A 25,342-nucleotide genomic window follows, 5' to 3' on the forward strand; every position below is an offset into this window, starting at 1 on the left:
AGCCTACCGTTTGCCTTCATATAAAATGAGCAAATTTACAATTTACCTAGAGGGAAAAGCACAGTATCCCAAAGCTAAATATCAGTTATTTAAGAGTATTTTCTGAAAGCTATTTCTGGTACTGAGCTGTTGCCCACATTGATCCAAGTAGCGAGGAACATCACGTTCTACTAGCAGCGGTGGAAGACTCGCTATGCTTCAACCTTCTGACGAAGGGAGCTTTGACTCTCAAAAGCTTATACCCTGAAAATCTTGTTGGTCTCTAAGGTGCCACTGGATGAAAACCACGCTGTTCTACCTCAGAACAAGATGGATACCCTCTTGAAACTATGCTTCAACCTTGGCAAGGTGTCTCTTCCATTCTTACGTTATCTGAAGCACGCAGGGTTGGATCCTGTATATCCATGCCGCTAAGAGGGGTGCTTTTGTTTGGTGAAAGGAGCCTTTATGGGGTGGATACTGCATGTATACAAGGTCTGTACTTAGCTGAAATGAAGTTGTTTATTACACACACACACACACTCAGAAAGAACCGTGTGTGTGTGTGTGCACGCACATATACACACACAAACTGTGTGCTACAGCAGCAGCCTGGCAGACATTTGAAAGGTTCATTTGGTATTCTTGAAGCGATCTATGTCCACAAACTATTTCTGATTTTTCCAGAAAGCCTTTTCTTCAGTTATTCTGCTTCTACCCCTACCATCCTAGAGCTTGAATTGTATGCCAAGGACAAGTATGTGGGTGGGGAAAGGCTCTCTGAGGACGTTCCTGTGAAGAGAGATCACTTGATCCACTTAGATCACAATCAGCGTACTCTATCCACATCACCCTACACAAAAACATCAGGTTTGCCTATGCACACATCCCAAACCTGCATTTTGAAAGCACAAAGTTGGAATTTTCCCAGGTTTTTTGTCGCATGCCTTTAAGTAAGGTAGAAAACAATTTATCTTAAAAGTTGATAACTTTTAGCTGATTCTTCCTGCTTGACAGCTGAAGCCCATGGAAAGTACCCACTAATTGGAGGAGGAGAGGTTATTTTTGCCAATTACCTCCCCCCCCCCCACCGCTGCAGATTTCAGGATTCCCGTCATGCTGCTCCCCTGGGACGCACGAGATAAGCAACATTTTCCAGGGACCACTGTGGGCTTCAGCAGGAGGAGGGCAGTGAGGAAGTCCTAGCTCACTGACAGAAATCCCTTTTGGCAGCAAATATATATTGTGGGATCCAACAGCTAGAACAGACTGCACAGTTTGGAATCCTTATTGGCATAAAAGTTTAGAAAAAAATATTTAATTTTCCAAATTTGCAATAAATGTTTTTAAGATACATTTGGCATTAATGGAGTGTCAGAAATGGAGAGAAAGATAATGAGCTGCAGGTTGAAGAAAGCAGAGGAGGGGGCATTGGCAGCAACTCACTCAGGGTCAAGCTAAATGAGGTGCCTGGTATGAGTTCACTGGCCACTAGGATAAACCCACGCCTGGCACCTCATTTAGCTTGACCCTAAGTGACTTGGGAGCTACATATGGCTCTGTGACTGCCATCAGTGGCTCTTCCAGTTCCCCAATATGGGACCGGCCCCAGTTTCCAGGAGAGTTGGCAAGGCACTTCTGTAGTAGAGCTTTGGTTGGCAGGTGACTGACACCTTGAAACAGTCCCTGCCAAGGGACAAGAATGCTGTGAGGCTCCCTGTCAGTCCATGGCAGGTAAACCCTTGAAGCCCCTCCACAGTGAACACACGTTGGTTCCAGGAGAATCAGCTTTATTAGGATCTACGCAGTTCAGGTCTGTTCTCCATCACGGAGCTTGACAGAAGTGACAATTCAAATCACGCAGTCTTTGTTATAATTGATTTTCCCGCGCTCCAAATGACAGTTAAGGTTTTGGCGCACAAGCCTACGAGAGTTCTGTGAGAATCTATTCAGTTATGACTATGCATCAGGTATACCATACATAATTCCCAGCATCTGGGAAAAGGAGTGAAAGCTGGCATCTAGACACACCAAGGTCACGGCTAGCTGAGACTTGCATATTTCTCTAAGATAACGCTTTCTGGGTCCCAAGGAAATAACGTCTGCAATAGGGTTACAGATGATCAGAGAGAGTTACACATCAATTTAGTAATAAAGCAATATAGCTTCAGCCTATTGTGGCCAACCATGGTGGCTGTACACAACAGACAACCATGGAATGGCTGTACACAACAGACAACCATGGAATGGCTGTACACAACAGACAACCATGGAATGGCTGCACACAGACATGACACTCCCTACAGGTCTCACACCAGGGATGGGAATAAGCCTGGCTTTTCTGTTTGATGGTAATTACAGAAGCGGCTCCCCGTGAGATGCAGAGCGAGTACCACTGTTACAGATGGAACAGTCCAATCTTGCCCATGGCACAATACCAATGAAAGCACACAGTGTGAAGTCTTAGCAGACATTAGCTACGTCCTTCCTAAACTATTACCAGAAACTGAAAGCTGTTAAACTTACTACACCACACCAAGTACCGAGCGTAAAATAGAGCAGCAAGAGGAAGAGAAACCTGCAATGGCTTGTCTCTCTGATCGCAATGAGACCATCCTTGAAGGTCCACGACTCTTGAAAAATTCCCAAAGTACACAAATGTAAGAACTCTGTTCACTACTTCACTGGGCATAATTTAAACTGCTTTTCACTAAGGTTTAACTGCACAATCTAAATCCCAGATTTCAGCAATAGAAAGTGCTTTGAGAACATATACCAAGGGTTTTTCACCACCACCAAGCAACCACAACCAAGTCTCAGCACATCAATCATACAGGATTTGGAGGACTTCCGGGACAGAAAGTGATGCAGCAACAAGTGGACTAGAACTGCAAAGTTTCCCAGATTAGAAGGGAACTAGCAGGCTCGTGTGTGTGTGTATGTGTGTGTTGTGTGTGTGCGCGCGCGCACGAGAGAGAGAGAGAGAGAGAGAGAGAGAGAGAGAGAGAGAGAGAGAGAGAGAGAGAGAGAGAGAGAGAGAGCATGCGTGCACACGCGCATTATGTGCCGTTAAGTCGCCTCTGACCTATGGCAACCCTATGAAGGAAAGACCTCCAAAACGTTCTATCATTAACAGACTTGCTCCGATCTTGCAAACTGGAGGACGTGGCTTCTTTTATTGAGTCAAGCCATCTCATTTTAGGTCTTCCTCTTTTTCTACTGCCTTCCACCTTTCCTAGAATTACTGACTTTTCCAGCGAGTCTTGTCTTCTCATGATGTGACCAAAGTACGATAGTCTCAGTTTTGTTACTTTAGCGTCAAGGGAGAATCATAGAATCATAGAGATGGAAGGGATCTCTAGGGTCATCTAGTCCAACCCCCTGTACAATGTGGGAAATTCACAACTACCCCCCTCCTGACTGCCCCAGTGCCCCCTGCTCCATGCCCAGAAGATGGGAAAACACCTCCAGGATCCCTAGCCAAACTGGCCAGGGGAAAATTGCTTCCTGACCCCAAGGTAGGGTCTGGGCTTGATTTGATCTAGAACCCACTTCTTTGTCTTTTTGGCCATCCATGGTATTTGCAAAACTCTCCTCCAGCACCACATTTCAAATGAATCCATTTTCTTCCTGCCAGCTTTCTTCACTGTACAACTTTCGCATCCATAGATAGTAATAGGAATACCATCGTTTGGATTATCTTGATCTTGGTTCCCAGAGAGACATCTTTGTCTTTAAGGATCTTACCTAGCTCCCTCACAGCTGCTCTTCCAAGTCTCAATCTCCTTCTGATTTCCTTGTTGCAGTCTCCCTTTTGGTTGATGAGCCAAGGAACTGAAAATCTTGAACAATTTCAACTTCCTCATTGTCAACTTTAAAATTGGACAATTCCTCAGTAGTCATTACTTTTGTCTTCTTGATGTTCAGTTGTAATCATGCTTCGGCGCATTCCCCTTTAACCTTCATCAGTAGTCATTGCAAGTCTTCACTATTTTCTGCCAGTAACGTGGTGTCATCTGCATATCCCAAATTGCTAATATTCCTTCCACCAATTTTCACTCCACCTTCTTCTAGATCTAATCCAGCTTTCCTTATGACATGCTCAATATAGTGGCTGAACAGGTGGGGAGATAACATGCCTCCTTGTCTGACACCTTTGCCAACTAGAAACCATTCTGTTTCTCCATGTTCTGTCCTCACAGTAGCCTCTCATCCAGAGTACAGGTTGCGCACCCCCATTTCTTTTAACACTCTCCATAGCTTTTCATGATCCACACAGTCAAAGCTTTGCTGTAATCTATAAAACACAGGCTGATTTTCTTTTGAAATTCCCTGATATGTTCCACTAGCCATCAGAAATTTGTAATGTGATCTCTAGTGCCTCTTGCTTTTCTGAATCCAGCTTGAACTTCTGGCGTTTCTCGTTCCATATACGGTAAGAGTCTTTGCTCTAGAATTTTGAGCATCACTTTACTCGCATGGGATATCAACACGACAGTTCAACATTTGCTGCATTTTGGGGCATCTTTTTTTAATTGGAATGTAGACTGAATGTTTCCAGGACGCAGGCCACTGTTTTGTTTTCCATATTTGTTGACAGATCCTGTAGCTTGAAATAGCATTATTGGTATTCCATCTACTCCAGGTGCTTTGTTTCTCCCAATTGCTTTGAGTGCAGCTTTTACTTCACTTTCTAAGATTTCTGGTTCTTTTTCAAAAGATTCTTCTTCAAAGGTATCTCTCATCAGACATTTTATTTCCATGTTGATCTTTCAGCATCTCAAGCCGTGGCTTGAATTTCCCTTTGATTTCTGGCTTGAATTTCCCTTTGATTTCTCGCATCTCGTGGAACAGATCTTGTGTTTATCCTTTTCTGTTGATCTCTTCTATTTCTTTGCACTGGTTATTATAACAGAGTTCTTTGTCTCTGTGTGCAAATCACTGAAAAGCTGCATTTAGAATTCTGACTATGTCACCTTTTGCTTTTGCTTCTCGTCTATCTTTAGCAATTTTAAGAGTTTCTTCAGTCATCCATTTAGGTTTCTCCTTTCTTTTGGCTACAGGAACAGTCTTTGCACATTTTTCCTTAATAATATCTCTGAGTTCAGCCCATAGTTCTTCTCGTTCATGATCCATTAAAACTTAAATCTGTTCTTTACATGGTTTTTAAATTCTTCAGGAATATTATTTAGATTGTATTTTGGCATTATGATTCTTTTAGTGTTTCTCTTCAGCTTTATTCTAATTTTTGATATTAGCAACTCGTGATCAGTATCACAATCAGCTCCTGGTCTTGTTTTAGCAGACAAAATAGAGCTTCTCCATCTTCTGCTTCCAAGTATATAATCTATTTGGTTCCTGCATTGGTCACTCAGTGATTTCCATGTATGCAATTGCCCTTTTGGTTGCCTGAAGCATGTGCTAGCAATGAACAGGTTGTTGGCTTCACAAAATTCTAAGTCCCTCTCCTGCTTCATTTTGTGATCCTAGTCCAAATTTTCCAACAATGTTTGTTTCTGCTTTGTCTCTAACTTTGTGTTCCAATCACCTATGATTATTATCATAGAAAACCCTATGATGAGCAGGCTCCTACAAAGAGATTATCTTCAAGACTGCTGCTATGCTCAGAATGAGAAAAGGCTTCAGTTCTGTCCACACATTCATTCAACCGGCCTGCTATCCAGAGGGAAAGATTTAAACAAGGCACACACGTATACACACACACCTACTTGATTTCCACAAGCCCAGAAAAGACAGGATCTTCTACAGTCATTTGACATTTAAAGGTATAAGACAGTACTCAAAGAGACCATCCATAGCTCTGTAAATAATTTCATTTTTTTTCCCAAAAAGGTTGGTGTGTATAAGTTATCAGGAGGCTAGGACCGGGCTCCCCGGCATCTCCTCCAGCTTGTGCCACCATTCTCCCACAGCACAAGGAGGGGGGGGGGGAATCCCAATTTCAAAGGCACCCATGCGACTGAGATACACAATTAAAACACACCAGCTGGAAACGCACAACCTGCTTTTCTCACTACTGACTGGGCCAGCTTCCTTGCTGTTCTTCTCTCCTCCTCTTTCCAATGCACAAAGACCTCCTCTCTCACATGTCAAAGCATACATTACTCTTATATAGGGTTGACAGCCTCCAGGTGGTAGCTGGAGATCTCCTGGAATTACAACTGATCTCCAGGCAACAGAGATCAGATCCCCTGGAGAAAATGGCTGCTCTGAAGGGTGAACTCTATGGCATTACACTCCATTGAGGTCCTCCCTTCCCCAAACCCTGCCTTCTCCAGGCTCCACCCCACAAATCTCCAGGAATTTCCCAACCTGAACCTGGCAACCCTACTCCTATAGGCTCTCCCCCTTCAATTTCTATTTGCATGCTCTTTCCCCTGCTACTCAGCTATCTGACAGTATGAAGCTTCAGCAATTGCTGTGTATGTGGGGGGATCGGTGCTGTAATGGCAAGTCATTGGCATAACTGCTCTGAGCAGCAACTTCAGGAAGTTGAGGGGTGGGGGAAGGAGAGAATCAAGAGAGTAAAAACTGGAGAGGGACAGTAGAAATTTCTCTGCACAGGTTGCTTTGCTGTTAAGCTCATTAGCTGATACTTCAGACAACTCTGCCTCAAGTTCCAAAAATGACCCTTTAATTGCTTTTTTTAAAAATAGTCCTGCCATTTGCCTACAAACCAATAAAGCCGCGATTCAGCCAGAAATGGCGACTGTTCCAAGCCCAGGCTGGCTCTTTACAAATACTTCTCAGTGTTCGAATCCCTTTACCCACTTCTTTTGCTCTGCATGTTGCCTCTCACTGAACTGAAGGCAGATTGAGAAGCCAATCATGAAATGTCAGTTTTGAAAAGACACCAGGAGGTGCAGCTAGAAACCCAACACCCAGCTTTTCTGTTGTTGTTGTTGTTGTTTTTAAACACAGCATATCAGGATTATATACTACACCATGTAAACAGAGGCACAACTGAGATCCTTTGGCAACTGCCCACTAAATTCACTGCCTTAGTGTTTGATTCCTAGGAGCATTTTTCCCCCTTGATTCTTCTCAAAAATTATCCCCCCACCCCGTCAGCTCCTGGGACTAGGGGGCAGCCATCCTTCACGAAACTGCAAGAAGCCCAGCGAGTCCCAGCATCCTGTCCACAGCCCGTGCTTTTTAGGCAACAGCGATGCTTCCAGGCTACCTCTAAGCCCCTGGCAGCGAAGGCTATATCAGGAAATCTTGGAGCCTTGGGAGAATGCTGCCGGCCAGGGAAATAATCCATGTTTTATACTAGACACCCCACCCCTCCACTGGACATAATTCATGGGCATATCCAACAAGGAAATATCCCTTTCACTCCACTCACAGCTCACTGAAGTGCCAGGACAGAGTTCCTCCTGCAATATCAACAGCAGCACATACTGAGGCTGTAACACCTTGAGGAGCTAGCGTTCAAGATCTGAACTCGCTTAACAGCTGTTTTACACCATGTAGCTTCATATTAAGTATATAAACCCATTTTAAATGACCGGAGGGCAACTGGAATTTTGGCCTCTCCTCCCACCCAGCTCTTCTGCTTACCACGGCTAGTGTTTCATACAGCAACCCAAAATGCCCACCTGAACCCCAGCAGATTCTTTCCACATGTCTATGCACTGTTACCTTTTTTAATGTGGGAGAGAGAGTTAATCTTAAAATTAAGGTTTTTTTATTGTTAAGGTTTTTCTAGAAACCTGGAGTTTTCTAGAACTACTGATGTGCCTACCTTGGGTGTCAGATACAGGGACATAAAGAGGACAATTCCAGATACAAAACTACAGTCCTGCAGTGCTTCTGTCCCTCCCCGAAATTTGATATGGCCCTACATTAGATCACCCAGAGGACTTTTTGCACCATCGTAAATGTGGCCAACTCAAGAGCCAGCGTGGCATAGTTAGAGTGCCGGACTACAGTCTCAGCTGCCCAGGTTCAAATCTCCACTCAGCCATGAAAGCTCTCTAGATGACCTTGGGCCAGCCATACCTTCTCAGCCCAGCGTACCCTCACGGCGCTGTTGTGAGGATAACATGGAAGAGATGGAGAAGAAGATGTGAGCCACTTAGGTTCCCATCAGGAAGAAAAGCAGGGTATAGATAAAGTCAATAAATAAGATCGTGATAGTCAAGACTCTTAGCACGAATGAGCCATGCCACTGTTTGTGCTGCCTCTTGAACCTGCTCCTTGCTTGGAAGAGCCAAGGCTGCAACACAAACCCGGCAGAAGGAGCTGGGGCGGGCAAATGAGAACTGCAGGCAAGGGGAGAATTGCTCTTAAATGAGGACCGTTTTATTTCGAGGACTATTTCACAAAAATCGACTGAACAGGGTCCGAAGGCTCATTTTAGCATCAGAACAAGAACATCCTTATTAGGCCTCAGAGCAGTGTGGTGTAATAGTTAGAGTGTGAGACAAGGACCCGGGAGACCCAAGTTTGGATCCTCACTCTGGCATGGAAGCTTGCTGGGTGATACTGGGCCAGCTGGCCTCTCCCAGCCTAACCTACTTCACGATGATGTTCTAAGGATCAAGCGGATGAGGGGAGAATGATGGTGCAAGCCACTCTGGGTTGCCATCGGGGAGAAAAGGAGGGTAGAGGTATTTAAAATAAGTAGGTAAACGGCAGGGGAGGAGAGAGGCTTGATTTTCTCCTCCCATATTCCTCCAAAGCATCTGTATCTCAAAATCCCTGCTACATTCTCACCCCAAATGCTTATCTCTGTGACTCCACCTACCTTCTGACAGACATGCAAAGTTTAACGTGGGCTCCTGAAACAAAGGCAGAGTCCGTGCTCTTAGGATGTGTCATCTCGGCCCTCAAGGTGAAACAGCAGGACGTGACAAGGTACAGTCCAGGCAAAACATGAATATTTAAGAGTTCAGTCTATCCTGTGACTTGCATGTTAAGAAGGGAGTGGGGATGCTGGGAAGATTGCAATAAAATTTAAGTGCACAGGAAAATGAGCATTTGAAAAACCCTAGAATAATTATTCAGATGCAACAAATGGTGGTTAACTTCGGAGTATCTTCCAAACACAAAGCAAGGTTTCAGCCCTCAAAGCCCCCTGGGTGTTCTCAACCACAAAGCCAGAGGCTCAAACATTAGCTCACTGGGCTAAGGCAAAGCCCCCCTTTTTAAAAGCTGGAACAGGCTATCAGCTAACTACACAAGACAGAAAGGATGAATGAAGCCTGCATGAATATTTATGACTGTCTGGGGCAGAAGAGGCAGGAAAGGAAGCTCTACGGAGGAAAGTCAAATGGGATGAAATGAGGAGGAACAACAACATGCGCCTAGCTTCTGAGAGCATCCTTCACAGACATTTTGTTGGGGGTGGGGGTGTCAACTCCAGATCAGGCTAAAGAAGTGCATTAATACCAAAAGAGAACAATTTCCATCTTGGGTATGGGGATGCATTTGTTTGGTTCTCATTTTACAGGGAAAGCACTGGTCCTACTCCCCTTTCAACTGTGTCCTAGATCGTAATCCATTTCCTTAGCAATATAGCGCTCATTGGGGGATAGGTAAACGTAAAGGGGCAAGCACTGAGTCATTACTGGCCCATGGGGGGAACATCACATCACAATGTTTTCTTGGCAGACTTTTTGTTAAGGGGTAGTTTGCCAGTCATCTACACTTTAGCCCCAGGAAACTGGGTACTCAATTTACCAACCTCGGGAGGATGGAAGGCTGAGTCAACCTTAAGCCGGCTACCTGAACTCAGCCTGTGCCAGGATCGAACTCAGGTTGTGAGCAGAGCTTGGGCTGCGCTACTGCAGCTTTCCACTCTGCACCCCCGCCCCAATTCACTTCTTGCTCCACTTGACTGTGATGAACCAAGGAATTGGCTTTAATATATAGTACATTCTAGTTTGCTTAAACAATGGCATTTTACCTTATCCAAATGCCTGCATTTCATATGGAAGTAAACAAATATTTAAAATCCCCTGACCCGTGCATGCTAAGAAAATTCCCTTGCTGTTCTTATCTGGAGTAACGGTGCACATTTCCAAAGCAAAGGTATACAGAAGCACCTCACAGTAATACAGAAATCTTTGGACGTTGACTTATAACACGCACAAGCTTCCCAGGCAGTCTCCTGTGCCGGGTTTACTACAAAGCAAACTTGAGACATCGATAAGCACAGGGAAGGAACAGATTCTATTCTCCCATTACAATCTGTCTGCCACCAGGTGCAGGCTGAAAGGGTTTAGTTCCGGTTGTGTGTCAGACGATAACCAGCATAAACAAGCCTTTTCATGCTTGCTTGCAGCGGGTTCCAAAGAGCTCCCCTAGCTCAGAAAGCACTGCCAGTTTATTGTCTTTATACTAGCCAGAAGCCAAAGAATCAGTAGTCAGATCACACCTTTGTGGAAATTATGGCCAAGGGAAGATGCCACGTGAATGTGAAAGATGCTGGTACTGTGTGGTGTGGCCTCTTGGAATCTGCATATGTGGCTCCAGCCAGGGAAACACATTCTACAGTTGCCTTGGGGACTCAGAGGCTAGAAAGGCAGCGTACAAACCAACGGGGAAAAGAAAATCTGTTTTCAAAATCAGATACTTAAATTTAGTGTGCTTCACTTTTCATTCAGCACCTACAGTTTATATTTAAGAAATGTAAATTTTAAGCAAGGGAGATATACAGATATGGGAGAATAAAACGCTCAGTGAGACCTTATGTTACAACCGGCTTTCAATTTACATCCTGCATCGCTTTCATCACGGAAGGTGAGGAAGTTAAGCAGGACTGGGCGGCAGGATTAGAAACCTCTCGGGAACCCAGTGAGTGCCATCTTGAGTTCCATGAAGGAAGAAAGGCAAAATCAGCATAATAAATAAAACAGTGACTTTAGAACTTGAACATGTTCTATTCGAAGCATTTAGGTCATTCTCACATCAGTTCTCTTTCCAACCAAAGCTTAAAATGTTCCAAACGAGAAAGCAATGGTTCTCAGCCTCTCTCTAGACACTTTGTAAGGAGACATCAAATACTGTGTTGACCAGTGAAACCTGAAATAATCTTCTTAGATCATTGGGGTAAAATTAAAATTCTACAAATCAGACAGGACCACCTTATAAGAACCCTATTAGCACCTGCCAAAACAACAACAACAACAACAACAACAACAACAACAACAACAACAACAACAACAGAGAAATGGAAATCACAAAAAACACCTACATTAACAAGCTGGTATAATAAAGTATGGGAACATTTCATAATTGAAAAAGGAACAGATGGCGTCACTAAAGCTGAGATCTACCCCAAACCAACTGACTTCACAGAGAAATAATACCCATTCTGAATTCATCACAGCCAATGAGGTACAACCAGAAACACAAATATATTGTTCACATTTGATAAAGTATGCAGTTTATCAAATAACACTACTCAAGATGCCAAAAGGTTTCACAAACCAAGGACTGCCTAACCAAGCAAATAGTTTAACACAGTAGAGCATAGAATTCTCTCTCTCAAAAAGCTCTTGAAGAAACGAAAATCTCAAATCACAAAAAAAATCTTACTGTAAGTGTTAGACTTGATGTTAAGAAAAAGTTATGTATTATATCTGTTATATATGTTGTTAAAATGAAAAATAAAGTTAAAAAAAAATACTGAGTCAACTCCTAAAACCTGCCATGTTTCTACAGGACGGAACTACAGCTCCCTTCCACAACTGAATTAATGCAGTAGTAGTACAGATCTAATTTTTGACAAGATTTCAGACAATCTAACTTGAGCAGAAAATGGCATTATGTAATACAATCTTGTTAGATAAGTGGAAACCCGTATTAGATAAAATTTGTGATATCTCACCTGAATATGCTAATTTCAATACCAAACAAATGCAAGAAATCTTTGTGTACTTTTGAAGGAAAATTTTTACTTGTTTCGATGATGCCGCACAATGTGGACACCTTACATAATAGTTTTTGTTATTATGGTTATGCAAATACCTTGTTATATACCGTTACAGTTTTATACTGTTGTAAGTTAAAGATATTTAGTAAAATTGTTTAAAGCCTTTTTTAAAAATGCAGTACAGGGGGGCCACACATTCCTCCTAATTTTGCAGCAGGAGTACGCTGCTAGGTCCATAGGGAAGGCGCCAGGTGTTCTTCTGATCCGGGCCCGACTGCTTTCCTTTGACCTGCCTCTTTCTTCTCATCTGGGACATGAGCGAACTCAGGATCCTGACGGCTACTGGCGGAGACAGGATGCTGAATTAGACGGGTTGCTTAATTTGATGCGGTAGAGCGCTTTTCATGGCTCTGGATTCTCAAAGTACCCCATTCTCATTTAAAATATTTGGATCTTTCCATCTAAATCCAGAGGGCAGCTAAAAAAAATTAAGGACCAGTTACAACAACTAAAATTTAGGCGGGGGGGACAATAGAAGAGCACAATGGGCAAGATTAAAGAACAGTACAAAAGGACAGCAAGATGACCCTCGGCGCACAAAGCAGAAAATGGCAGCAGGTGAATCGGGGCTCCGAAAGCTCTCCTGAAGCCTGCCCCCTGAACGCCATCAAGGAAGCAGCAAAGCAAATCTCTCTGGGGAAGAGGTGCTTAGTTGAGAGCCAATGTGATGTAGTTGCTAGAAAGACGGACTAGAACCTGAGTGATCCAGTTTCGATTCCCCACTCTGCCATGGAAGCTCGCTGGGGGACCTTGGGCCAGTCACAAAGGCTCTGCCTAACCTTCCTCCCAGGTTTTGTTGCAAGGCGGGGGGGGGGGAATGGAGGAGTACAAGTACAACTCACTGTTGAAAAAGGCTTATTTCCACATAACCACCTACTGAGCTTCTAACTGAAGGGACACACAGAGGCCTCTAAACAATATATAGGTATAAAACAGGAGCATTTAGGAGAGCCGGAATACAACAGAATGATTCAGGACAGTTATTTTATAAGGGTATCGAATCACAAGGCTAGAGCCAGTTAGCAATCTTGCCACTATACTCTGAACCATGTTACGTTTCAAAGACTGCTCCATTATGATAATCTAACCAGGACATAACTAGGGCATTTGTTCAGTGTCAGGAAAGGGTGTGGCTGCTGACTCAGCATGAGCAGGTAAGACGTGGCCCTGGCCTCTACCACAACTTGCATACGCAGGAATACTTGGGGATCCAAACTCTGCAACCCTACCCAGCACAGAATGTACATTAGCCCAGAACAGAGATAATCCACATAATATTTCTTCAGAAGAGTTAGCCGTGTTAGTCTGTAGTTGCAAAATAGTAAAGAGTCCAGTAGCACCTTTAAGACTAACAAACTTTATTGCAGCATAAGCTTTCCAGAGCCTCAGCTCTCTTCGTCAGGCACATCTGACCAAGAGAGCTGTGGTTCTCAAAGCTTATGCTACAATAAAGTTGGTTAGTCTTAAAGGTGCTACTGGACTCTTTACTATAATGTTTCTTACCATCTTTCCTTTGCGACTGCCTAATTCTTTCTATGTTTGACTGATGTCGTCATGCTGACGAAGCGCTCTGACTATGCAAGCTCTCTCTTTTCTATCTTTGTGAATCTGGGAACCTTTCGTACAAAAAATATGGCTAAGATCCAACAAGCCTCTTTTTGTGTTGCGTGAGCCTATGAGACCATTTGTGTGATCATACTTTAACACTATTTTGATTGAAAGTAGCTTACATCAAAATCTAACCACAGAAAGGCCGTTTCCACACACGTTAAATAATCCACTTTCAATACGCTTTAGTGCACATTTGTAACTGATTTTCCATGTGTGGAACAAAAAATCCACTTCTAAAGTATAACTAAAGTGCATTGAAAGTGCATTATTCAATGTGTGTGGAAACGGCCAAAAACAGGAAGAAAAAAAGACAACAAGTAGCTATCCTTTCAGGAGATTTGCTGGTCTCTTAAGATTATTCTGATATTAGTTCTAAATGTTGAAAGGTGCAGAAGGTTAATAGGTTTAATAATGTATTGACACTCACTAGGGGTTTGTGCCACAACTGTTTTTAGTGGATGAGTGAAAACATTAAAATCACGCTCATTTTATCGTGTTATTTGGTCTACAGAGCACAATAACAGAGATAGTAGCATGGAACAAGAAAAACTTTTAGAAAGTCTTTTAATGTCATGGGTAATTTCAAGGAGGACTTTTTCCACCCCAGAGTCTGAAAACTGCATATATTATAATTTCCCCAAAGATAAGAGGAAGAGCTAATCAGCAATTACAGGCAGCAAATGCCAGACATAAGGACTCCAGGAGCATCTCAGAGCTGCACCTGCCATTGTATCCTAAGAAGCCCTGCACTAGCAATGCAGACGTCGCATGCAATCACAACGTCTGCCGCTGGTGAAACATTCCGAGCTGATTCTGCAGCTTGCAGAACTGCCCCAGAGAAGAAAATGTACATGAAAAGTTATTCCGATGTTAACGTCATAGATATTACCAAGTATTTACGAAAGTCCTTCAAAGAAATTGTGTGAGTAAAGCATCAGCCGGCCCTAGACCACATGATGTACAGAAGAGCTAGTAGCCACTGACTGGTGGCTGACCACACAAATGATTATGCCGAGCACGTAGCCTCTCAGAAGATTTCCTTTCTGATGGCCTCTTGAGATTCAAATGCTGTACTACCAAGCAAAGGTACTTCTATAGGTCATAAGCTACTCATCGTAAAAATGGGTGAGGTTTGCTATATGGTAGATGTTAAAGATACATTTCAATGCCGACTCTCAGCATTTTGAAACTAGAAAAGAAAGCTGAAACGCGTGCTCAAGAGTAAGCATTAATGAAAACTGAATGTAAAATCTCTTCCCTACTACTAGGTTGTCGCTTGCAGGCCCAGCTTGTGGGCTTCCTTGTTGCGCCTGTCGGGCCCATGTTGGAAACAAGGTGCTGGATGAGATGGCTCACGGGTCTGAGCCACCGGGATCACTCTCGTGATCAAGTAAATTTCATTCACGCGCTAGTTTTGAGAGAATTTTGTGCCTTTTGGTCAGTAACCAGCACATTTTAGGATGTATTCAAACTGGGAACGGCCACAGGATATGCCCCACTAATGAAATGGAAGATCCGATCTATTTTTATCCTGCCCTTTCTCCAAGGAACTCAGAGCAGCATACACGGTTCTCCTTTCATCCATTTTATTCTAAAAACCCTGCGAGGTAGGCTAGGCCGAGAAATAGAGACTGGTTTCAAGTCACTGAGCAGGCTTCAGCTGAATCGATGAAGGAGCCCTAATTCAAGCCTCTACACAACTGAAGCTTGTTGGGTCACATGGAACCGGTCACACACACACACACACACACACAGCCAATGGTAATCTGTCAATAAGGTCTGGAAGAGAGATCCAACTTCTTCCTGTCCTCGAAACCACAGCCATACACATCCATTGCTCAGGTCTCCTCCATGGCATTGTAGTGCCTTTTATCAGCTCCGGCTGGTTTGCCATCTACAGCCATTCCTCAAAAAGCATGATTTGGCCACAATGATCCATGCTCTGGCCGCATCCAAGTTAGATGATTCAGAAACTTCCCCTAGTCCAAAATGCAGTGGCCACATTACTGTCAGGGATTAGTTACATGGGTAGATGGCTACCCGTCTGTTTCTAGTCACAATTAAAAGTGCTGGTTCTTACCTTGAAGGGCCTAAATGTCTTGGGACCAGGGTACCTGAAGGACCGTCTCTTCTCATACTATCCAGCCCACCAGTTAAAATCGGCTTCTCAAGGCCTACTCTGTGAGTCTCTCTAAACAAGACGCATTACATGCGGATGCTCAAGTGAAGGGAGATGCAACGTTCGCCGGGAATTGTAGTGTAAAAAGACAGATCGGAAGGCTCTGTCATTTTCACCTCTTTAGAGCCCGCACGGTTTCCACCTCTCTACAAAGAGCCGATTGCTCCTCTTTGGAGGGTTTGTTAATTCCCTCTTCTCCGAAGGCCATGTTAACTTCACCTCCCAGTGGGGAGGCAAAGGAGAAATAAACAAACCCTCCAAGGAACGATCTCTGGCTCATTGTAGAGGTAAAACTGATGAAGCTTTCGGCATTGTCTTTTAAACTTTTATAAACTGTCTTCACTTGAGCGTCCTCGCGTAAGAGTATTGTCTAGAGATACTCTGTGTGCCCCTGCCATCAGAAATGAGGTGGGTGGTGACTAGAGATGGGGCATTTTTGTGGTGGCACCTCACTTTTTGAATGCTTCCACCTTGAGATTCGCCAGGCTGAAAACATATTTTTACACAGTCTTTTAATTAAGGCTGTTATCTTTTCAGCTTTTTAATGGTCTGCTCTGTTTTATGGACATTTTTTATGCTACTTATGTCTAATAGCTTGTTTTTTTAATTGTGAACCACCTCCGGAAGGGCTCTGAAGAGGCAGCACAAATATTCTAAATCAATAAATCTCATTTTGGGTCTTCTTTTCCTAGCATTATTCACTTTTCCAGAGAATCTTGTCGTCTCGTGATGTGACAAAAGTACGATAGCCTCAGTTTTGTCATTTTAGCTTCTATAGGGAGAATTCAGGCTTGATTTGATCTAGTACCCACTTATTGGTCTTTTTGGCCATCCATGGTATCCACAAAACTCTCCTCCAGCACCACATTTCAAATGAATCAATTTTCTTCCAGTCAGCTTTCTTCACCATCCAACTTTCACAGCCATATGTAGTAATGGGGAATACCATAGTTTGGATTATCTTGATCTTGGTTCCTAGAGAGAGATCTTCATCTTTAAGGATCATTTCTAGCTCCCTCACAGCTGCTCTTCCAAGTCTCAATCTTCTTCTGATTTCTTCACTGCAGTCTCCCTTTTGGTTGATGATTGAGCCAAAGAATAGAAAATCCTGAACAATTTCAATTTCCTCCCATTCCTCTAATGGAAGGCGAAGATAACTGAAAGATGGGGCAAGGATATATGCCTGCTGAATGCCAATTACAAAACTCAATTCATCTAATTTTCTTTTCCATTTCTAAATGCTCTGTCACAGGCTTTTGAAAAAAAAGGCAGGGTCCCAACTGGAATTTTGTTATGAGGTGAGTCTATGAATAACAACATTCGATTTATATACCGCCCTTCAGGAAAACTTAACGCCCACTCAGAGAGGTTTACAAAGTATGTTATTATCTCCACAACAATCATCCTGTGAGGTGGGTGGGGCTGAGAGAGCTCTAGAAGAGCTGTGACTGACCCCTAGGTCATCCAGCTGGAGGAGTGGGCCATTTTGAAGTTCTGTATATGTACATACATTGCAATCCACACTGTTCTTCTCTTGTACGGTTTCTACGCACGGAACATTTCATATGGAATGGTATCTAGAAACTGGTGTCTGTTGTAGCTGATTACAAAAAAACCCTACTGCCTGATTGTGAACATGCATTTTATTTGTGATTTAAAGTGAGTGTTTAATCTAAATTTGTTCTGTACTGTAGTGTAGAACAATTTGGTATGAGTCATATATCCATGCTATGTGCTTTGTAATTGTCAGCTCATCCATAACAGAATCTGCAGCATACTTGAAAAACTGTGAAAGAACGATCATGGGGATGCAAAAGAACAGCCATTATTGTACTGAAGTAGAGCTCTGGAACGCTGGAGGACTGCAGTTCAAAGACCTGAATCCTGCAGATACAACCTAGAATCTCCGACCGAGGAGTGTATTAAGGATCTCACCCCAAATTCTTCAATGTCATTGCTTTCAATGAATGACTCAGTTTTTGAGCTGCGGCCAGCATCTTTCCCCTGCAGGATCTCTGCAAGTTTCCCAGTAGCCTTAAAAAAGCATCAAAGAGTCATTTTTGATTGATAGAACACCACTCCATGCTGCTCTACTTAACGGAGTGCCGGGAGCAGTGTCACAGCTTTCTGGAAGCCTTCCAACCGGGAACTGGTTTGCATAGGATTTTCTCAAAGCGAGGAAGGGATCTGTTAGAATGGACTGATTTCAGCCAAGTTTTCTATTCATAGTTCTATCTTAAACAAAAACGCATACTGGGGCTGAAACGCATACTGGGGCTGAAACAAAAACGCATACTGGCTGATAGTAACTGAAATGTTAATCGAAGGAGCAGGAAGAGGCCACAGCTCTGTTCTTGCTTCCCACATCACAGCACTAGAGAGCTTGCTCTAATCTTCTGCACTGGTGGTGGAAAGTGCCATTAAGTCATAGCTGACTTATGGAGACCCCCTTGCTGGGGCTTTCACGGCAAGAGGCTAACAAAGGTGGTTTGCTATTGCCTGCCTCTGCAACCCTGATTTTTGTTGGGGGTCTCCCATCCAATTATTAACCAAGGCCGACCCTATTTAGCTTCTGAGATCTGACGAGATCTGGCTTGCCTGGGCTATCCAGGGCATCTTCTGCCTTACTGAACTCCCATTTTAACACCTGGATAGCCGAATCTGATCATTTGGGTTTCATTTGTTTAAGAGGTTTTTTTATACTGTAAGTTGCCTAGGGTGCTGCTGGTGGGCCAAAAAGCCAGATGTAAATGCAAACATAAACCACAGCGTGCGCGCATGCGCACGCACACACAGATAAAAAACAGAAGCAGAGCAATCAAGCCAGCCACAATGTAGCAACTGATGAGTGGAATCATTACACTTCAGGGTACTTTACCGCATATCCAAGCAGAGTATTTCACAAGTTTTGAGTTTTCCTCCCCTGGAAAGAGAAACACTTGACCACTAAAACAATACAAGCAAGGAGAAGGATGGAATTAATTATCACGGGATATACTAAAGGCCACTGCTGCAGACATTTTTTTTTAAAGGGGGCAAATTTGGTCTCGTGCACACAACAAAAATCAACTATTTAAACAGAATCTGCCAGGTTCACAGACAGTATAGCTACACAAGATGCTGGATTGGGAAGAATAATGGGAGCTCCTAAAAGGTAGTTGTGAATTTCCTGCATTGTGCAGGGGGTTGGACTAGATGACCCTGGAGGTCCCTTCCCACCCTGTGATTCTATGAACTGGGTGGCAATTGTTGGAAAAATTGTTGGGAGCACTGGAGGGGTGGGAACCTGTGTATGACTATGAAATATTTTCTCTTTGAGCAAGAAAACCGTTGTGTTACAAAGAATTTCGATAGTTTCAATTTGTATAGCATGAAAAAATCTGAGGATTTCCCCAATGGAAAAATTGGGGAGCGCTGAAAAAACGTAATACAGCAGCAATATGCTATAATACTTTTTAATGATAATAAACTATTAAGGAGTTCAGTGTTTTCAATGTTATAAAATTTAGCTTAATATCCAAACATGCTGGCAAGCCCTACCTATAGACTCTATGGAAAGCAGTCTGCCCAAACAATACACTTTTTTTGTGTTTTACATAGCAAGTTATAAATGATGCATTTTATGTTCTTCAATGGGTTAAAAATGTTTGTTTGGCAAGTAAGTATTGCATATATTTCCCCAAAATTTCCATTTCCCCCTCCCAAAAATGGACTTAAAAATGGTTTTCCATAGCTTTAAAATTTCCAAATATTTTACATCTTTAGATCCTATGCCATTCCAGATACCAAACAATGCCCGGCTTGTTCAAAACATGGAACTTTCAGTCTCTAGCTGGGCTATCCTTTAATACCGACAGTCAGTGTGGCACTCTTGATAAAAGCACATCAAAACAAGAGTGTTATTCTCAGCCAAATAAAAGAGATCACAGATTATGACCTTCAATTTGATCCTCAAATTATCCTCCTTGGTTTCTGGCAGAATTCGAATGTTCCATCAATCAGGTGTGAATTAATTGATCGCTTGCTGGTGGTGGATAAAATGCTGATAGCATCACGATGGAACCAGAAAAATATCCCAAATATAGATCAATGGTACGTTAAAGTCTGGGATAAATTCATATTAGAAAAATTATCATATGTCATACGTAAAAATGAAAACCTCTCTTTCAAATCATTTTTCTCTGAAAAATGCTGGCCCTTCTTTGAATTTATTGCTAGCAAAGATATGTCTCCTCCGAATGAATTATATCAGACAATTCTTGACAGTTAATCACTCCGTCTGTAAGCATATATAGTTAAAACTGTATTTTATCTTTGTTGCTGTTACTTCATGATGTTAATGTTATTGTTCAACTTGTTATTTCTTCTTCTGTAGTTATAGCTATTTGTTTCTCAATAAATAATTTTTAAAAAAAGAGTGCTATCCAGGAAGGATCACCTCTTTGTAAAACTAGAAACTTGCAGTCTTCAGAATCTTTCAGTTCTATGACGACAAGAAGTCCAGATCTCCTTATTGCAATAAACAACAAAAGTACCATCTCCACGCCCAATGCTTCCTTACTGCTAGGGGTGGTGGTGGAAGGGGGAGAATTGGAATACTGCAATTTAGCAGCCCCGGAACTTGCAGTCTGAGTTGCTATTTTGCTCCAATGCCATTTTCTAGAACATAAAAATGGCACAATTTCATGCAATTAAGCGGAACCAAAGGAGCCAAATGCTTTTAAGCTCCCAGCATACAATACTACATCTAATTAATTAGCACAATACTTTTCAGGTGACCTTGACTTTAATTCAGACCCCGCAAACATAAAAGCCACTGTGTAGAGAGGATAATTCAAAGCAACCAGCTACGAAATTGGTTTTGTGTCATACCCCAGTTCAGAGTTTTGTTAGGTAAACAATCTCAGTGAAGCTAATCTAACCAAACACACATCTAAAATTTAAACAGGAGTGTTGTGGCACTTCCAAGGCAAATACATTTTTTATTCCAGCACAGGCTTTCGTGGACTAGATCTCACATTTTTGGAAGTTTTAGTGCCTCTCCACAGTGGGTGGGGATTAAAAGCAGTTGAGAATAAGATTGTATTTACGGTGCTAGTGGAATAAAAGCAGTTGAGAATAAGGATGTATTTATGGTGCCAGTGAAAAAGCTGTTGGAATTCCTTTCTTCAAAAAAATGGTCATAAGCCCGACGACATCTCCCATCCCGGGCAGAGCACCTGTGCCTCAGGGCAGACTGTCTTGAACGCAGTGCCTGACAATAAGGGAAATTAAGGTCCCTTTAACTCTTCTTGAATTGTGGAAATTTAATCCATCTTAAGGTTGTAGGGTTTTTTAAAAATTAAAAAGCTTCTGAAAAGAGTCAATACATGTCATATACCAAGATTTTAGTCAGCAGTAACAAGCCCTTACCATATTACGGAACTGGCCGGGCCTGGCTCACGGCCTTGTCAAGCATCACCATATTTTGAATTTAAAAGCTGCTATTTTAATATTTTTTTTATTTATACTCAGCAAAGCTCATTATACCATTTCCAAAGCAAGCATAAAAGAAGACATTTTAAAACCCAGTTTACAACCCTCAACAAAGCTCTGCTCGTCTCATTTTTGGGTCAGACCTTTTCTAAGACATTTTAAAACCCAGTGTACAACCCTCAACAAAGCTCTGCTCGTCTCATTTTTGGGTCAGACCTTTTCTAAGACATTTTAAAACCCAGTGTACAACCCTCAACAAAGATCTGCTCGTCTCATTTTTGGGTCAGATCTTTTCCTCTGTTTTTTCTGCCTTTGGCAAGTACTCCTAGTCAGGCACTAAAACTTGCAGGATTGCCCTCTTTATTTTGTAGCCTGAGCTAGTTCTATTGTTTAACAGATCCATTCATAATTTTACTGTTTTCCTTCCTGCCCATGCGCACATGCACACACTTGTCCGGCAGTGATGTGCAAAAACTTTTCCACAGGCATTTCGTTTACTGTGCTGGACAACCAAGCAAAAATGCTTCAATTCTCTGAAGCCCAAGACATTGTATTTGGACAATATTTTTGCAGGAAGTCACGCAGCCTGCAAACCAGAGGATGCCGACATGAAATTCCACCTGCATCTAATTCTCTCTGTTTCATCATCCTGAAGACAAGCTATGAATGTCTGGCCCAAAGAGGTAACTTCATCTTCACCCCTTTATATTCTGCTTTCTTACCAGGACACAAAACAAATACCATGACGCCCCCCCTTCCTCCCTCCCAAATTATTCTAGCAGCCGTAAGCAATGCATTAGAAGCTAGTTATATGAGAGAAGACCACATTGCATTTCCAGGCTGCATATCTGCAAGAGCACCACCAAGCTCACATTAGTTCTTTAAGTGATCATCTTCTATGGAAACCTCAAAACAAGTTTGAAAAACACAAAATGACTATTTAAGCCATCAGCAGAGCACAGCAACATCATTAGAAACGTTTTGCCTTTCCCCTTGCCAGTAGGAAATGTGCATCATCATACACTTCTAAGTTTGCTCTGATCTAAAGGGCGTTATATGGATATATGAATTATGGCAAGTGCCGAGAAATTAAGAGATTGACACCCATGAAGCAGAGCAAGGATCAACATGGAACAAATATTTACAATCTGTAGAAAAGCAGGTGACTGGTATGTCTGCAATACAACCAGATCTCTTGCAGCCTAGATTTGGCAGGGAACTCCGGTACCTAGAATCCTCATGAAAAGAAAATGGAGAAAGGCTGAGACCTATTTTTGAAGAAAAGTGGCTTATAAACGCCATACAAAAATGAGTGAGTTATTGTGGGAAGGAGAGAGGGACTTTGAGCAACTAGCTGCTGTATGAAAATATTTCAGGAAAGACTTAGAGCTTTCTGTGTAGCAGAACTTAATACCTCTCCCTCATTGCTTCTCCAAGTACCTGCTACAATGCAGAGTGGAGTTGAACTATGCCCCTCTAGTCACAAAACATCATCCTGATTTAAATACAATTTCTGGCAGGAAGAACATCGTGTTCGGTGTCCAGAATCTCTTCCAAACCATGTTACTCTGCACTCTATGTTCCTGTGCAGGCTATATACATTACCCACAGGCTAGCATGCACCCGGGAATTCCGGCTTAAAACAAGAAACTGGGCATACGCAGCTTTACACGGGGAGGCTATTCTTGCCCTCTGGCATCATGTTTAAACAAGCACAAGAACAGAAACTCCCCATTTAAGGAGGACACACAATTATAGGTGGCTGGTTTGTCAAATTTCTAAAGTATGCTTTCGGTCTCCGGCGCCATTTTGCAGGAATCGGGCAAGATGACCAATACAAAGGGGAAGAGGAGAGGGACTCGTTATATGTTCTCGAGACCCTTCCGCAAACATGGTGTTGTCCCTCTGGCTACTTACATGCGTATTTACAAGAAGGGTGATATTGTAGACATAAGACATCAAGGGCATGGGTACAATTCAGAAAGGCATGCCCCACAAATGTTACCATGGCAAAACAGGAAGAGTATACAACGTTACCCAGCATGCTGTGGGCATTATTGTGAACAAGAAAGTTAAGGGTAAAATTCTCGCCAAGAGGATTAATGTGCGTATTGAGCATATTAAGCATTCTAAGAGCAGAGACAGCTTCTTGCAGCGTGTGAAGGAAAATGAAAAAAAGAAAAAGGAAGCAAAGGAAAAAGGCACTGGGTTCGAGCTGAAACAGCAGCCTGCTCCTCCAAGAGAAGCACACTTTGTGAGAACCAATGGGAAAGAGCCAGAGCTGCTGGAACCAATTCCATATGAATTCATGGCATAATGTATATGGACAAAATAAAATCTTTTAGAGAACTGAAAAAAAAATTCTAAAGTATCATTACAGGAATGAAGAAACCAGGGGCTTCAACTGCTTTTTCTCATTGACAGAATTTACTAATCCAAACCTTCAGTCCACTTCCTGAAATTAATTAACTTTAGCGTCATGTGAGCAAAACTGTAGACAGCCGACGGTCTCATTAAAAAAATGCCGGGTTTTCTTTTCTGATGAAAAATCTTTTGCTTGATCTCAAACAAGTCCTCACATTTTTGGACTTTAAAGACCGCTCTTATCAGCCCAGCAAGGAAAAAACATTCACTGCAACACCAAAGAATTGGATGTATTACCCAAGGCAGGTCATTCCTGCAGATAACCAATCACAGCTCTCTGCTATCCGTCCAGCATGATTTCCCAAACACAGGGTATCCCATCCTGTCACATGTGAGAATTGTCCCAGCTCTCTTGGGACCGTAGCATGCGCTTGGAAGTGCAACACTATACACATCAGTAAAGAGAGGCAATGGTCAGGGCTCATGTGTAATTATTAGAATAAGCTGGGAGCTAGACATTTTCAGTTAGAATTTTACACCATCCAAACTCAAGCAAGCCATCGCTAGTTAGCCGCAGCCACCTGCAATCTGAGAATACCTCGACAAATCAAGATGATACGTAAAGTATTTAGCATTTAAGATTTGAATAGCCATTTTTTCTTCAGTAGTATTATGATCATGCTAAGAGCTGTCCAAACTAAGTTATTTTTTTCCTGAAATATGATGAAAACAAATTTATGTTCAAAATAGTAAAGAGTCCAGTAGCACCTTTAAGAATAACCAACTTTACTGTAGCATAAGCTTTCGAGAAAACAGGGTTAACATACCTGTAACTTATGTTCATCGAGTTCTTCTGTGCTGACACACATGGGGACTGCGCAGGCGCAGGCCAGCCGCCGGAGAATTTTCCATAGCTTCTATAGCTCCGAAGGGGCCGTTTGTCGCGCGCCTCAGCGACCGTTTTCCCCGCCCAAACGGTCACGTGCTTCTCCAGTGACCAACGGCCCCTTCCCTCAGTTCTCCTTGCCGCCGCCTAACCAATACACATAGTCACCACCTGCATGGACGCCAATATTTGTTACAGCCCACACAGCAGTGTGCATTGGAGTTCACAGCGGGGTAGGAGGGAGGGTTGTGTGTCAGCACAGAAGAACTCGATGAACATAAGTTACAGGTATGTTAACCCTGTTTTCATCTTCGTTCTTCTGTGCCTCCACACATGGGAGTGTACCAAGCTTCACACAATAAGGAAGGTGGGGTGAAGTCCAACACAATTTTATTGTATCACACAAGAACCATCAACAAGTGTAAACAACATATAACTATACACAAATATACATACAAAAATAACACATATATACAATATACTCCCATATATACACCACTTGTATAAGGATATATTCAATAAATATATATAAGCATATATACATATAAAACATACAACTACAAAATTGTAGCATGATAGCGTAGCATCCCAGAACCCCTTAGGAAAAAAGGGAATGCAATACAGCCCTGGCCACAGCCACATCTCGCCCTGTATCCACATCCACAGCATAATGCCTGACAAAGGTGTCAGCCGTGGACCAGGTGGCTGCCCTACAGATGCTAGCCAACGGAACCCCCCGGAGGAGAGCCGAAGAGGCAGCCTGGGACCGCGTGGAATGGGCCCTAACCTGCAGCGGGCAACTCGCCCCAGCCAGGGAATAGGCCTTACTAATGGCCGTCACAATCCACCTGGACAGAGTCTGCGAGGAAGCCCTATTGCCCTT

The 25,342-nt window shown here is 42.7% G+C and overlaps 2 protein-coding genes across 3 annotated transcripts in view; one reads left to right on the forward strand and one right to left on the reverse strand.

The window, feature by feature from the left end:
- Positions 1-25,342, reverse strand: part of RAB6A (RAB6A, member RAS oncogene family) — a 120,952-nt gene that overhangs the window by 40,128 nt on the left and 55,482 nt on the right. The window lies entirely within an intron of this gene.
- LOC129325532 (60S ribosomal protein L21-like) lies at positions 23,005-23,570 on the forward strand. Its single transcript, XM_054973244.1, is given in 2 exon segments — positions 23,005-23,156; positions 23,158-23,570. Coding segments are annotated over 2 exon segments (489 nt in total). The 5' UTR covers positions 23,005-23,036; the 3' UTR covers positions 23,527-23,570.

This window comes from Eublepharis macularius, chromosome 3 (genome assembly GCF_028583425.1).
Source record: "Eublepharis macularius isolate TG4126 chromosome 3, MPM_Emac_v1.0, whole genome shotgun sequence".
Classification (NCBI taxonomy): Eukaryota; Metazoa; Chordata; class Lepidosauria; order Squamata; family Eublepharidae; genus Eublepharis; species Eublepharis macularius.